Source organism: Falco cherrug, chromosome 16 (genome assembly GCF_023634085.1).
Source record: "Falco cherrug isolate bFalChe1 chromosome 16, bFalChe1.pri, whole genome shotgun sequence".
NCBI classification, from domain to species: Eukaryota; Metazoa; Chordata; class Aves; order Falconiformes; family Falconidae; genus Falco; species Falco cherrug.
In genome coordinates, this window is record NC_073712.1 from 7,537,435 (window position 1) to 7,552,638 (window position 15,204).

The 15,204-nt window shown below is 49.9% G+C and overlaps 1 protein-coding gene across 1 annotated transcript in view; it reads right to left on the reverse strand.

The window, feature by feature from the left end:
- The window catches only part of PLXNA2 (plexin A2), a 179,340-nt gene that overhangs the window by 140,701 nt on the left and 23,435 nt on the right, over positions 1-15,204 (reverse strand). The window contains exon 3 of the mRNA XM_055728259.1: positions 14,246-14,428. Coding sequence (XP_055584234.1) covers positions 14,246-14,428 — 183 coding nt within the window. The remainder of the gene's footprint in view (positions 1-14,245; positions 14,429-15,204) is intronic.

The following is a 15,204-nucleotide window of genomic DNA, read 5'->3' on the forward strand; positions in this document are numbered from 1 at the left end:
CCTTGTGCTACCAGAGCCATGGCCCCACACCAACAGCGAGTCGTGGTGGGTTTGCCACTAGCCTGCGGGGCAGAACCGCTTGGCAGGGCAGTAAGGGTAAGCGCAGGGTGGCGATGATGAAGTAAATACAGAGCTGAGCCATTTGCTTGCATTTTGCATTTCAGGAACCTAAATGCACCGGCAAGTATTCAAGATGGATGCTGTGTGATGGAGGAGCAGCACCCGCTCCGATCCCAGCAGCCCCACGCTCGCACTCAGCATCCCACAGCGTCCTCACGCCTCCAGCTATCACTTGCCTTCCAGTTTTACCTCCCCCACCTCCCAAATACAGCCCAACTCATCTTGCCCTTTGCTTGCCCCTCTGCCTGCCCTCCCTCGCCCATGATACAAAAGGTCAGTTTTGAAATTCAAGGGTCAGGAGGAAGAAATGTAGCGGGGTCAGGGGTGAGAGAAGCAGAGAGGGGAGGAATTTCACCTCTCCAACCATTTGCTTTCATGAATCAGCAGCTACCGAGCTCCTGCCAGGCGCAGGGGTGTTGGGCTCGACCACGGCAGCGCAGTGGGGGCTCGTGGGGACGGAGGAGGGTGTCCCCAGTCCCGCAGCCCCGGGCAGAGCGGCACGGCTCTCCCGCAGGCTTCTCTCTTTTTTGGGGTTATCTCAAGCTTATCAAGATGCCAGCAAAACCACACCTAAATGCCAAGCCCCCAAAGGAAGGCTACAGCAGAAACTGAGTGAGAGGAAATTAAAGATGTGCTTAACACATCTGGAGTTTACATTTTCCATCTGCAGAGCTGAGCGAGGCACCCGGAGAAAGCAAAGGTCTTTCAGGCTCCTCTCCAGGTGCCTGCGAAGGGGAGGGAGCTTGGCTCACGCTGCCTCTTTGCAAGCAGGGTCTGGGGTGAATAAATATATCATCCCACATTGCTTATGACATCACTTATGCCCTAAAAACTAGCTTTTGGGTTTTTTTTCTTTAATCTGCTTATCACATATGCTCACTATCTGCCACACATCTCCATTAGCTCTCCTTTTCAAAACTACTTCTCCTGCTGCCTAAAGCTCTACAGCCAGAGCCAGTCACTTTGGGAAACCCTGAGAGGATTTCTCCCTGCTCGGGGGGTTTCACACTGGCCTCTCTCTGCTGAAAAGGCACAAACAACTCCAATGCACAGGAGGAAAATGAATGCACTGAGCATCCCAACCAACTTACAAGATGGCTTAAAGAGAGCAGAGAGCAAGGGAGGAACACGGCGCTGTAACATCCCTCTCCGAGCACACGGACGCAGCGGCTGCCTCACTTGGAGCTGAACTGTCACTGTGGTGTCCCCCCAAGCCAGTACCACTGCAATCATGCCCAGAGAGAGGGCAGCCCCATTCCAAGGGAAGGTAGAGATCTCCAGCTGAGGAAACGCAGCTGTAATCGGGGAATATGCTGTGAGAGCAAAAAACGCTGTTTTCATGTAAATGTCCCTAATAATAAAAGAGTGAATGAAGCAAGCACCACATACAAACAAGAAATAGTACATTTGTGCTAGAGAAGCAGAAATGATTCTAAAAAGAGAGCTTTATCAACATTTTCCAGAAGGCATCGGCTGTTCTTTAATGCTCCTTGAGGAATAACACATTGATCCTGCTGAACCTGGGCTGCCTGGTGCCTCTGATCACAGGTTTTTTAACAACCCCAGTCTCGATGCAGCGCACTTGAAAAACATTAAGCTTGTTTGTTTTCTCAAGCAAATATTGAGCCACTATTCTTGCACCCCCTAACTAGTTTTTTGTGCTGTTTGCCCTGTATCTGCACACAGTTTCTGCAGCCATTGCTGCTGCATTTCCATGGCAATCCGGACTCTGAAGCTGCTGGTATCAGCCTAACCCCAGCCAACCCCCCCCAGTGGAAACAGGGCTTCCCCTGTTCGCAGAGGATTTGATTGCTCTCTCAGCTACCAATATCAAACACTTTGCTTTTATTAGTTAGGTGGATACCTTCCTCTCTGACCATGCTGTAATCATTTAAGCCTCACAGCTTCTCTAAAGGTCAGTGCTTCACTCTTGCAGGGAGGGGTAAATCCAGTCCAAGCTGCTGAAAATAAGTCCAAAGTTAAGTCTTTGGAGTTTATAGCTGGTAAGTCCCCAGCCATGCTCCTAAACAGCTTCCTGGAGTGAGAAAAGGAACTCGGGACCCTCAGGCCCTTCCCCACACAGCAGCATCCCACTCGCTGAGTTCAACCAGCAGCAGGGAAACAGGAGATGACAACTGTTGTCCCTTGAGCAAATGTCCTACTAGTTCAATGGGAAAAGTGGTGAAAACATGGGGTCAGCTCTCACAGCAGCTAGGCTGAAGCAAGCTGAGGGAATCTCTACTTCAGCTTTAATTAGTAAGCCCAAGCTGCAGGACACAGCTCCAGCAGCAAACAAAAACGCTGCAAGAAATTCTCCACAGCTCCTCAGAGTAACAGCATCATGAATAAAACACCGGTGTGGTGCCTGTGCCGGGAAACTGGCAGCACTGGGACTGTCTCACCATTAGCCCCACACCCGCACCCCGACACAGCAGCGCTCCAAAGCTGGCAGCCTCGTCAAAACCAAGGGCAAGCATCAGCTGTGCCCTATGTGATGGGATGTGATTTGTTCCAAAATACAGGAAATTTAAACATATTTATCAGTTGATTATTAACAGTGAAGCTCAGTGTTTATTTTCTTTTCTTTGCACTTTAGACTACAGAGCAATTTTCAGACAAACTCCTTGGAAAGTTAGAAAGTGATGTTATCCCCTTTCCTGGTGGGGAAACCACAGGCAGAAAGCAGTCTGCCTGTCCGTCTTTCAAACCTCTCTGTCTTCTGCTATACCCGTCCCTTAACCTGTTCCTTCCAGCTTATTCTAATTATTTATTTCTCAATAACAAGACCGAATTCCCAGTATGAAAGCCTCTGCACAAAGAAAGCATAAAAAGAAAACCAGAGAAGGGTCAGTCTGCTGTCCTTTGGCTTTAAAGCTCTGCAGAATGATTTAGCTCAAATATACTCAAGAGGTGCAATTGGTCTGAGAGTCAAAAGAAAGGAAAAGGTGGGAGGAGGGGACTCTGGTTTTATTCCAACTCTGCCATTCGCTAATTTAAGTGTACAAGACCAGGACAGCCCCTTCGCTTCTGCACACTCACTTGTATTTGTGGTACAAAGTGTCTCAGAGTGGGAAGCTTTAAAAGCATCAGGCAAAAAGCATCAAAGAAACTCAGAACTGAAAGCAGGCAAAAGGATGCTCTGTTTTTCCACTAATAAGCCACTGGCTGCAGGATGACTAGCAAAAGCAAACATCGCATTAGTCAGCCAAATGTTAACTCAGAGCTGCGAGGGTGCAGGCTGCGAACACTCCCAGCCGCTCGGAAGGTAAGTGCTCCCAGCTGGAGGCACAGCGATGTTTATTTGAAAGACCTTGTTTTACCCCAGTGTCTCTCTCTCGCCCTTTTTTCTTTACTTTGAGCAGCTCAAGGGACCAACTCTTGTTCTTTCTGACTAACGGGGATCTCAGGATTGGCGTCCTCTCCAAGCAGCAAATGCAAATCACTCTCTAAGTTAGTGGCAATGACCAACTTAACAGGCCCCACTGCTTTTAATGAGCTGATGAGGGGGAGGAAGAGGCCGAGGCAAGACGAAAAATTACCACCTACAGTCATGGCAGCGCTTTGTGCTGCCTGACTTGCACGCTTAAGAGGATGCTTAGGCTGGTTTGCGTAGGGCCTGCAGGCAGGTTTATGAGATTAAAGCCCAGCACACAATAAATAATTTAGCAGCTTACCACAAAAAAAAAAAAAAAAAAAATCCCACACAGTATCATATAGCTAGGCTGTATGATGTGTACATTCATTTTAAATGCACATCACTTTCATCTGCGTGTATCTATTTGATGCAAAGACATGTAACCAAGCGAGAAGGAACAACCGGGAAAGGTGACAGGGTCCCCGGCTGAGGTGCAGGCAGGGGATGACGGACAAACGCTGCTGAAGACATTTGCTAATTATTCCAGGTCTGCCCGTGCTGCTGCCTGTGCTCTCCTGTTTGCATGCGTGTCGGAGGAATCTTAAACCCTCGCTCAGCCAATTATTCCTCCACCGTCCTCCCCTGGCCCCAGCAGGCTGCCCGAGCTGCCCTCAGCTCCGCACTGACCGGGAGAGCAGTGCAAAGCCCCCTGCAAACCCCACGGGGCTGATGGCTTTGGCCCCGCCAGCCAGCACCCCGTCTTTCGGGGGGATTGCACAGTGTCGGTGCTGTGCCAGCACCCCAAGGCTGGCAGCAGGCCCTGGAGCACAGCGCTGGGATGAAGATTTTATTTTAGAGAGAGGGAATGGATGCACAGGGAAACCTGCCTGGCAGATGGGAATCACTGCCATATTTCCTGGGTCCCAGGCCAGACCCTTCTCTGACCAGACCACCGACCCCTTTCAGTGTCCTCAGGGCTCCTCGAGCCAGGGGTGCAAATCACAATGTGCAAATTCAAGTTATAGAGCAGAAAATTGCAAGCTTGAGTGACACGTTCAATGTCAGCTCAATAAAACTAGTGGCTAACACAAGAGGAAGAATGCAAGCATCCTCACCCTCACAGTACCACCACATTTTTCTCCCCCAGCCACTAGATGTGGCTCCCTCCCTGCCCAATTAGCATCATCCCAGATTTCTTTGAGACACATCTAATGAATGACCATACTCTTCCAACCTACAGCTAAGGTGACAGTGGAGATAAAAAAAAAAAAAGCCCACAACCAAAACCTAAATGCATGGAAAGACTTTAACGCATCAGACCCTTGGACAGCATGCGTGCGGAGGGGGTGGCTGGAGAAGAGCCAGGAGTTGCTACCACTGCTGGTAATAAGCAGCGGTCACATTCAGACTTGGTGTCTTGTGCTTTTGGTCCAAGTCACAGCCAGGAAAGCCTACAGCCTGACCACAGACCCTAGGGAACGTCCCTGCTGCAAAATTCCCCCGAGTGTTCCTCTCACCAGCCCCGGGAGCTCCCTACCACGAGCAGGGGTTTATCTTCCACCTTTATTGCTCAGGCTGGGCTGCCTGCAAAGAGCTCCCTGAAGGCCTGAGAAATGTAGGCATCTGCCTGTCCATGCATCTCAGTAGAAATGAAAAGAGGGTAATAAAAGGCAGGGGAAGGTGGGGAGACTATGCATCATAACAGGCGTAATGGACTAACGCTAATATAGAGACTGGCCGCATCCAATCCACGCCTGTCTGGCACATCCATAAATATCGGGCAGACGTTCAGGTGATGGATTTGCCTTCCCAAACCATGCTGTATTTTACAGCCCTGCTAATGCTGTCGTTGCCCTGGCCGGCAGCAAAAAGCAACCGTAACAACAATGGGTAGTAAACTTGATTGTGGGATTGAGGGAATATTAAAGGCTGCATCAGTCAGATGCACAAGGGAAAGCCTAATGGCAAGTCCCATCACAAACCCTGGCGGTACTGCTTTTGCATGGCATTACACTCCCCGACTGTCCCCAAATCCCAACCTTTTTGCAGCAGCAGCAGCAGCTCGGGGCTGTGCCAGCACGCTGGACTGTTCCTGCACATTCCCCCGCCTCTCCCAGCATGTTTGTGTTTTCCACATTCCTTTTTTTGCCTCAAGGAGGCATTTATAGAAGCAACATAGCATGGGCTTCTCACAGTATTTCTTGCCACCCAGGGATTTAAGATCTTACAAATGGACCAAAACCCATGTTATTTTGACCTCTAAGGATTTTAAAAGCCTGCAGAAAAAAAAAAAAAATATATATATAGTAAAGAAAGCATGAACTTCTTGAGTCATGAGTAGAAAGGCAAGAGTCTGACACTGCCCTACCCCCCAAAAACCAGCAACATCCAGAACACAGCAACTTCTTCAGATTTATACTCAGAGGAAAGCAGAGAACAGTCAGAAAACCTAATGTGAATTCACAAAATAGTTTGGTGTTTCCTGATAGTTTCCACCAAGGTTACTTCAAGAAGAAATGCATTACTGAACTAGAGGAAAATGTAGCTCTGCTTCTAGCATGAAACGGAGGAGGAATAACTTCTGCCTCACTTCATGCTCATAAAGGAAACAATACCTCTTCTTATACAAGCTGTGGGGATTCATTATCTAAATTCTAAATACGTTAACAAAAAAAAGAAAAACCACACTTATGTGCACAAGGGGGAAAAACAGTCTTTTTGGTAACTATGTCCCAGCAGTTACTTTGGTAACTAGTCCCAAAATACATGGACCGATGCACCTCCCAGCTCCCTTTGCCCTCACAGGTGCTGCTCCCAGCTTTATTCCTGCCTGCACGAGAACTCCAAGAGCACTGGGGAAGGCGAGACACGAGACATTGTTCTGGTTTGCACCTAAGGGTATGCACCAAGAGACTTCACGTCAAACCTCCCAGGACTTTGCCAGTGCTGAGGGCGGTGCAGGAGCAGGAGGCAGATGCTGCAGGGAAAGCGCAGTGGCGTGTGGAGCCACAGGGCGCTCCTGCTCCTTTCCCAAGAGCAGGAAACCTCCTGCGAGGATCACCAGCAGGACAGGATCACCAGCAGAACTCGTCCTACGCTTGTGGTGTTTAACAATCAACAAGAGCTTCTGACAGGGGGTGCCAGGACCAAACCCCAGCGATCAGTATACACAAAGAGTTCTTTGAGAGAAACCCCTTTCAGCACGTAGAGCCCCTTGCCTCTGGGGTGCTGGTTGTTGCCAGAAGAGCTGGTGAGATCTCTGCTGAGCCCTGCGGAGAAGGACTTGGACCTACTGGTAGATGAAAAGCTGGACGTGAGCAGGCAATGTGTGCTCACAGCCCAGAAAGCCAACTGTGCCTGGGCTGCATCACAAGCAGCGTGGCCCCCAGCTCAAGGATGGTGATTCTCCTCCTCTACTCCGCCCTGGTGAGACCCCACCTGCAGCACTGCGTCCACCTGTGGGGTCCTCAGCACAGGAGTGGGTCCAGAGGAGGGCCACACAAATGGTCACAGGGATGAAACACCTCTGCTATGAGGAAAGGCTGAAAGAGTTGGGGGTTCTTCAGCCTGGAGAAGAGAAGGCTCCAGGGAGACCTTATTGCGGCCTTTCAGTACTTGAAGGCGGCTTATAAGAAAGATGAGGACAGACTTTTTAGTAGGGCCTGTTGTGATAAGACAAGGGGTAATGGTTTTAAACTAAAAGAGATTAGATTTAGATTAGATATAAGATTTTTTTTTTACGATGAGGGTGGTGAGGCGCTGGCACAGGTTGCCCAGAGCGGTGGGAGATGCCCCATCCCTGGACACACTCAAGGTCAGGTTGGATGGGGCTCTGAGCAACCTGATGTCGTTGGAGATCTCACTGCTCATGGCAGGGCGGGGTGGACTAGATGACCTTTAAAGATCCCTTCCAACCCAACTACTCCGCAATCTCTCAGGCAGGCTGTTTTTCATGCATAAAGCCATCCAGCCACTTGCAGCCTTTACTAGCTCCACTTCATTTAGAAACGAATAAAACGTAATTGTTGCACTCCAAAAATTTCAAGCTGATTTTTCAAGGTGCGTGAACCTGAGTGAGAACCAGAGTCATCGCCATCTCGTACGCCAAGAAACAGATTAAAGCAGACTCTGAGCCCACCTGGCTCCATTTCGCATACATTGCACTTCCTGAACACCTGCCCCTTCGCTCTCCAGCAGCTATAAAAAACATGCCAGCTCCTCTTTTTTTCTTATTTTACTTGCTCTGCCAGGCAACAGATAACAGAACTAGTGAAGTAATGTTGGGAGAGGAGGAGGCCAATTTCATGCCTTTAAGAGGTGGTAGGGACGTTCCTGAACTGCTCAAAACCAGAGTCTAGAGGGACCTGGCAGCTCTGCCCCTTCCCCAGCCCTGAAACGCGCACGCCAGCACTCTCCTTTGGCTTCAGCCACTTTTCACATTCCCTCGCAGAAATACCAATTAATAAGCACGATTCCAACTTCTGGCTACTAACAGTAACAAATGTAAGGGACCATCGGGCGCCTGGGGCACACATTTCTGGGATCACAGATTGACAGCACCCTTTTTACACAGATGGAAGCAAAGAGGAATTACTGTCTGAGGCTGGAAAATCCTTGTTTATCCCACCTTCGCTGACCACACCAGAGCAAATCACCAGCAATACAGTACCAAATAAATATCCCCTTATTTCATGTCCTAGGGCAAGAAACGGAGACTTGTTTCTCAGACCTTTCATTTAAACAACTTCTTCAGTCAAGCAAGAATCATCTGCCATCTTACACCCTTTCTGGGACACAGAGGTCTGCGCTCCGAGGGCGATGGATGGATCACTGAGTCAGCAAAGCACCGACCTTACAACCTATAGCTAGAACTGGGCACCTCCTTCGGAAGGTGTCTGCAAAGGGATGATTTTCATCTGCTCAATAACAGCCTGATGTCCTCTTGGCTTCTCTACACACTGACGCAACAGACTTTTTTTCCTAAAGTGCTACGGAATGTGTGAGGGGGCGATAATTAAGGATAAATTAAAAGGATGAGATAACCATCCATAGAATGAAGTCAGATAAGGACAGGTTCAGACGTATATTTCATTGTGAAAGATCTATTTTATTCCCACTAATGGAACAAATTAAATCAGCCAAGCTGAATAAAACTATCACATACCAAGATGTAACAACACACTTAAAGTTCGCCTTTCCCCTGAGTACGTAATCCCATCAGTTATCATCGTCCCTTGCAAAGAGGAGGTTTGCCTTCTTGAAAGCAAGGACAGACATTACGCATTGTGCATCCAGGAATTCAACAGGTAAACAGGAGTGAGCTTCCAGTCATGAAAACTAGTTACAGCACTAGGTATTTTTCTGTAGCACTTCTCCTGCAGACAGATCCCCAGCAGCTCTTCACGGGTGACCTTGCATGCCAGTATCAATTCAAGCCATGTACAGCGCAGCTGCCATTGGGACAGCGCGTTACCGGCGTTCGGAACAGTGTCTGACGCCCATTTATCCAGGAGGATCAGGTGCGAATTGAGATGCACACACTATCCTTCACCTCGGGGCATCTGAAATAACCAAACCTGGGTCCTTGCCTGTAGCACCGAAGTTTACACTGAAGCCAGACAATGCCGAGCGCTTTCAGCTTCCTTTGTAGACGCAATCCCTGGATGCCGAGCCCATCCCTCAGCTTTCACCTGGAGAGCTCTAATAAATACAGCAGCACCAAAAAACATACCCAACACCTCTGAGCGCCTTCAAGCGCATAGATCAAAGCCTTATTGCCACTGGAGCAACTCAGTGCTGGGTGAAAACCACGTACAACGTCACCATTACTGCTTTTCCCTGGGAACCATTGCATGCACCACCCAGGAGCGTACCCAGCTCTCACGAGCACAGGCAAGGGATGGCAAAGCTGCAGGCTCCCACTGCAGGAACTGCCTTTTTCCTACAGCAGGCATAAACAGCATGATGGTAAAATAATACATAGACAGTGCACTGTCAGACACAGAAGAGACATTTATTTATTCTTGATCACAAACAATGTCCTCCATTGACAAGCTGAATGAAGGGCACTTCACTGATTTATTAGATCTAATAAGAAACAGACCTCTTGGGATGAAATACAAGATTGATTTTTAGTGGTGAGCCATGCTGCTATCCCAGCCACTGTGCTCAGCCTGATGAGATGAAACCAGGCATGTACAGGGACAGAGAGAGTTGAAACAGCATTGGGCAGGAGAAATAAATGGAAAGATTTGCACAAGGAAGGGGAGATGGAATGGAAACAAGGCTTGCAATAGCAGCCCTTCAGACTGAGGGTTACTCTCTTCCTGCAATGCTCCTCTCTCCCACTAAGCCTATATATCTTAGAAGAGCAGCAAACTACTTGGAAGTTTAAGGGCGACTCCTGTACGGTTCTTGGGAAACCTCTACCATGTCAGACCCTTCCCATACATCTGCCTTTCAGAGGGGCCCCTCTAATTATAGCAAGTACAATTTTCACATCTGTCTCAGCATCTACCAGGCAAACCACATTAGCTGAGTTCCGTGGATGCCGTTTTCCATCAGGAAAAAGACAACTAGCACAGCAGTGCTTAGCTTGAGGCCCTATTAATAGCAGTCCTAATTATATGGCTGCAAATTTAATTCATAGCAATGATTAGTGTCAAAATCAAAGGCATCACACATCAATATTGATGGAATTGTATGAAGTCCATAAACAGAACAAGCAAGCTGACACATCTCCCCCCAGCAGTTAGTTGCTGTTAACTGTTACATTAATGTCTCTTCTAATTTTGCTCGATGAAAATTGTTTTACTGCAGAAATCCACGACTATGAATGATTACATCTCTAACATGATCCCTTTCCCCCTTCCTCCCCTGGCCACAGAGCTGAGATGCTTTGGAAGGAGAGCTGGACCACCAAGCTGCACAGCAAACTGCATCCCATGTACCTGTACTTCATCCGAAAGGTCACAGCATCATCAGCACATTTGCTTTTCACCCACTTAGAGAAAACTGCTGAGGAACAGTCGTTCTAAAAAGCAGCGGGCTGCCAAGGAGCAGGGGGTGGGGGGGTGGGGAGCTGCGGGTGCAGCTATTTCGCACAGGACATGCACCCAGCCCGCCGTGATGCCCCTGCCCGAGGCATGCCTCCCGTGCGGGTGGGTTGCAGTGAGGGGCAGTGGGCCGGCCCAGCCACTGCTATGTGAGAGAATTCCTCCTCCATCACTGCTTTTAATGGAAAATAGATCCACCGAGTCACCCTTCTCCCTTCGACGGTTACGGAGGACAGACAAAGCACAACCCTGTGTCACCAGCTGTGCGAGGAGCTGCTGACCAGCCCCAGCAGGTACAAGCACCCCCCTCTGCCCTGAACTCAAACCCTGACCCCAGCAAACGCTCTGGTTCCCTGCAGGAAGGATGCCAAGTTCATTGTCAACTGACTTATCTGATATTATCGACTTATTTGTCGGCAGCTCTGGTACCAACACCCCTCCAGTGCAGCCTGGCTACACCAAACATGCAGCCGGGCTGTGCGGACTCCGCGGGTGACCTGTCCAGGCTGCCCATATCAGCTGGACCCTGCGGGGCTCTGAAAGGCACAAAGTGACCTGCCAGCCCTGCCGCAGGGCTCCATGCCACTCCCGAGCCCACAGAACACTTCTTCCTCTACATGTCAGTCCATGCTGGCAGCTGATAGGAGCAGAAAGGGACTTCAAACGTGCCCAGGAACAGAAAAAGGGTAGAGCTAGACAACATGGGCTGCACCGAGGAGGGCAGGCAGCGAGGGATGCCTGGGCAGGCAGCGGCTTGGGGACCTTCAGCACTCAGCTCCTGCGGAGGAGAGGCTGAAGCAGCAGCAGCAGCTCTCCCAGGGAGCGTGGCAGGAGGCAGTTAGGTGAATAGCTAATGGGAAGAAGGACATCAGTGAGATAACACAGCATTTTCGGTAACGAATTCTCACTGGGGAAACACAGACAAATTTAAAATATTTCAGAACTGACTCTCTAACTTCTTTCCTCCAGCTACACTGAACTGTCTCCTTTGAAACCCCAGACAGAGCCATCAGCTTGCTTCCAAAGTAAATCAACAGCTGTGGGAAAGGGAATAGGTGTGACATAGCTTTTAGACACTAATTGTGTAGGTAGATAGGCAAGGTGGTGAGCTGGAGGAGATAAGGCTCTATCTGTAAATCTCTGGCACTTACAGAGGTGCATACATTTTTACCATCCTTATTTCACGTAAGGGGAAGAGCAGATACGGAAACGTTTACAGTCCTGAGCACTCGCTGACTTAGAGACGAGTCTGGTCTTGGAACACACACAAAAACTGGAGGACAAGCTGAGAACTTCCCACTGGGTCTGCAATGCCTCCTCTGCAGCCAGAGCCCCGAGAGCCCCACAGGTCAATGCAAAGCTGCTTCCTATGCTTCACGTGGCCTCTCTTAGGCCATGTAAAAACTAATCCCACCTGTCAAATGAGGAAAAATTTATTAAAGGTGTGGACAGGATTGCGCACGAGAGAACAACATCATCCTCAGCCCCACGCAGCGGAGGGTGGGACAGCGATCCCTGCAGCTCAGGACACCAGGAGGCATGGGTCTCATCAGCTGCAGACACCTCTGAGAGATGTTAAATCAGGGGGGTTGGCAGACGCCAGGAAAGCCTGACTGTAGCAAATGCCTAGAACGAATTTGCTGAGAGATGAACCAGTTTTCTTCAAGCCTGGTTACCACCAGCTCAAGCAGCAGGTGAAGGACTCCCCGCAGCCCTCTCTCTGGGCAGTGAGGCGGACGGGTGGGAATAGATGAACTCTGCATCAAAAAGGTAAGCATTCAGTAGAATAGCACAAGGAATTAAACCTTGTCGGACAGACTGCTTCTTCAGTAATCCTACATAATTCAGGGGACGGGACAGTAAATACCTACTGTGCAGGCAACAAGCTGTTTGTTTTAACTGCCTCCAAATGAGGGACCTCCCCTACCCCTCCCCCCCAAAAGACTGCACACAGCAAGTACCAGGCTGCATGGCTGCCTTGAAGCTTGCTAGCATATGCATTTGCAATATGCTGAGGTGCCTCTTCCATCCATTTAGCTACAAAAATCCCGGCGCTCCCATGTGCCACAGTGGGGGGGCTGGCAGGGAGGAGAGGGGCTCTGCTTACAAGCCCACTCTCCCCCACATTCAAAATTGCCCCACTGACACTCGAGAGGCACCAGGGAGGCACCTAATTTACTACTACTCAGCACTTGTAAAGTGCTGAATGAATATTAATGAACTGATGTAATTAAAATGATGCAGACATTCAAGTGTAGTATCTGCCTGTCCTTGTATCTTCCTGGATAGATGAGGAAGAAATTCCCTGCTGCTTAAGGACACAAAAAAATTAACAGCCTGCTGTTGATTATGTTTGTTAACTCTTTCCCTGGTACCACGAAGCAGAGTCTGCATTTAGCAGGTTCACCTAATGCTGCCATGTATATTTTAGGTTAATTTGAAGGATCTCAGCTTTCCAGAGCAGCATCTCTAAGGCTGGTTTTGCTGGAGCTGGATCAGACTTCTGCACCCACTGATGGAGGAGCTGGCTTCCAGTTGCAGCTCCAACTCTGAGGACCAACAAGGGACCTTACACACCTCTGCTCACGCACCTCCAGGCCATTCCCACACTCGTTTTAAATACGGAACCCCCGAGAAAGGACTAGTGAGGACCACAACAGATGTATGGCTGGGCCTGACCAGCCTTTGTGCCCTGCTCACTGAAGAGCATTCAGAGCCCTCGGGGTGGGATCCCAGTTGGACTCCAAAATCCTGTGCTGCGGGAGGAAACCAGGGAAAGCATCTCTTTGCCCTGGGCAACTAGCCCCTGCCTTTGTGATGCAGAGAGTGAGGAGTGTTATCTTCCAGGACCCATCAATCACCCAACTGTCAGAGGGAAGAGCAGGAGGTAAGAGGCAGGGGGAAGCAGTAGGACTTTGCCTGGAGGCTTGGTTTCCAGAAGCAGCCAAGTTAACCCATTCCTATCTCTCCGTGACCAAACATCCTGCCACCACCAGCAATTCTGCCATCACCAAAAGCTTTCTCACTCACTTCCACAACTTGCAGAAGGACTGCTGGGAAACAACTTAAAACTATCGCAAGATTTCCATCAGTGTGTCAAAAAGGAGGAAAGATCTGAGACCTTGGATACAACTTGCTGAGGTTCACTCGTACTCAGAAGTTGCACTTGTCTCTGATCAGATCGGCCCTGATAATTTCTGCGTCAGCCCCACAAACACACACACCGTAGTTCACTCAAAATGCAAGAAACCCAGACAAACAACGGTAATGCTTCAATATACAGGCAGACTGGGACCTGTATTACTCTGCCGCAGAAGAGGGTCGCTGGCTGGAGGCACGGGAAGGTGCCCTCAGCCCATGCAAGGGGATGCTCTGGAGTGTGATGCCACAGAGAGATGGGAACTGTGTGGCCTCATTTGGTCCCTTTTCCAGAACCACGCAGCAGTTTCTCCTTCACCTTTCCCTAGGCTGGGCACTTCTCTGCTTCAAAAGAAGCTGCAGCAACCACTCTGTACTAACAGCGCTGACAGATGAACTTGGTCTCACCAATGCAAAGCTCTCTGTGACGCAAACCCTGTGATTTTTGCTCCTGACTGGCTCCCAGTTTCATGCTGGGAAACATCTGTAACACACAGCAGCAGCTACACACATCAGAGCCTCCTGAGAGAAATGAAAATTAGAACCTGGCTCTCCAAAGTCATGGAAATAAGCTTACCTTCTTCAGCTTGCCAGTCTTAGTCCCCACGAACACCACGCTGTAGCCGTTGTAGACGTAGGACGCAACAGAAGTCATCCGGTCCCGGCTTGAGGTGAAGAGGGTCACTCCGTCCACCGGTGTCGAGCCTCCCAGGGGCTGGTTGATGTCAAGCCCACAGAAATTGTCATCGATGGGGACTGGCTGGAAAGACGAGGTTTGGGGTAGCCGTGAGTGAAACGCAGAGCGCAGGGCAGCCCCACGCACTGGGGCTCACACGGAGGGGAGCTGGTGGTGCTGACAGCAGGGTGGGAGCCACCAACACGTCACCCCCTGCCCAGGGACCTTGCCCACTTCAGCCACCTTCCTCAGTGGCTTGCTCCCTTCACTGCCTGAGGCCAAGACACTCTGCAGCTGCTGCAAAATGTGTTTGGACAGGGCTGAGAAGGAATCCTACCTCCAATAGACACTTCCACTCATTTCCTAAATCTACAAGGTCTCTCATGGGTTTAGCCCTGCTGCATGGCCTTGCAGAAACATCCTCCTCCACTCACTTCATGTCCTCTTGACCCAGTTTCCAGAGATGCCGAGTAGTATGAGCAGAGAGATGCTCAGCATCCCCACATCTGCACAGGCTTCCCTTGAAGGCCACACAAGCCCTGTGAGAGCTCGCAGCAGCGCTAGCACGGCAGCGCATGGTGTGGGACGGGCTCAGGTCAGCCATCAGCCAGAGGACAGCTGGACACGGCTGATCCCATGCCACGAGGGAGGCGAGGACACTGCTGTGCACTCCTGTCTGGAGTAGCCACCTCTCTGGCACAAACAGCCCAGCTCCAGGACAGAGACAAAACTGCTCTGTGTGATCAGGGGGCTGGTGGAAAGCATCAGCCTGGCTGCCCTGGAAAGGTGGGTGAGCACACAGGGAAAGGCTCTGGGAGCATAAACCACCTGAGTGCAAAGTAGGAAGATGCACTCCTGCT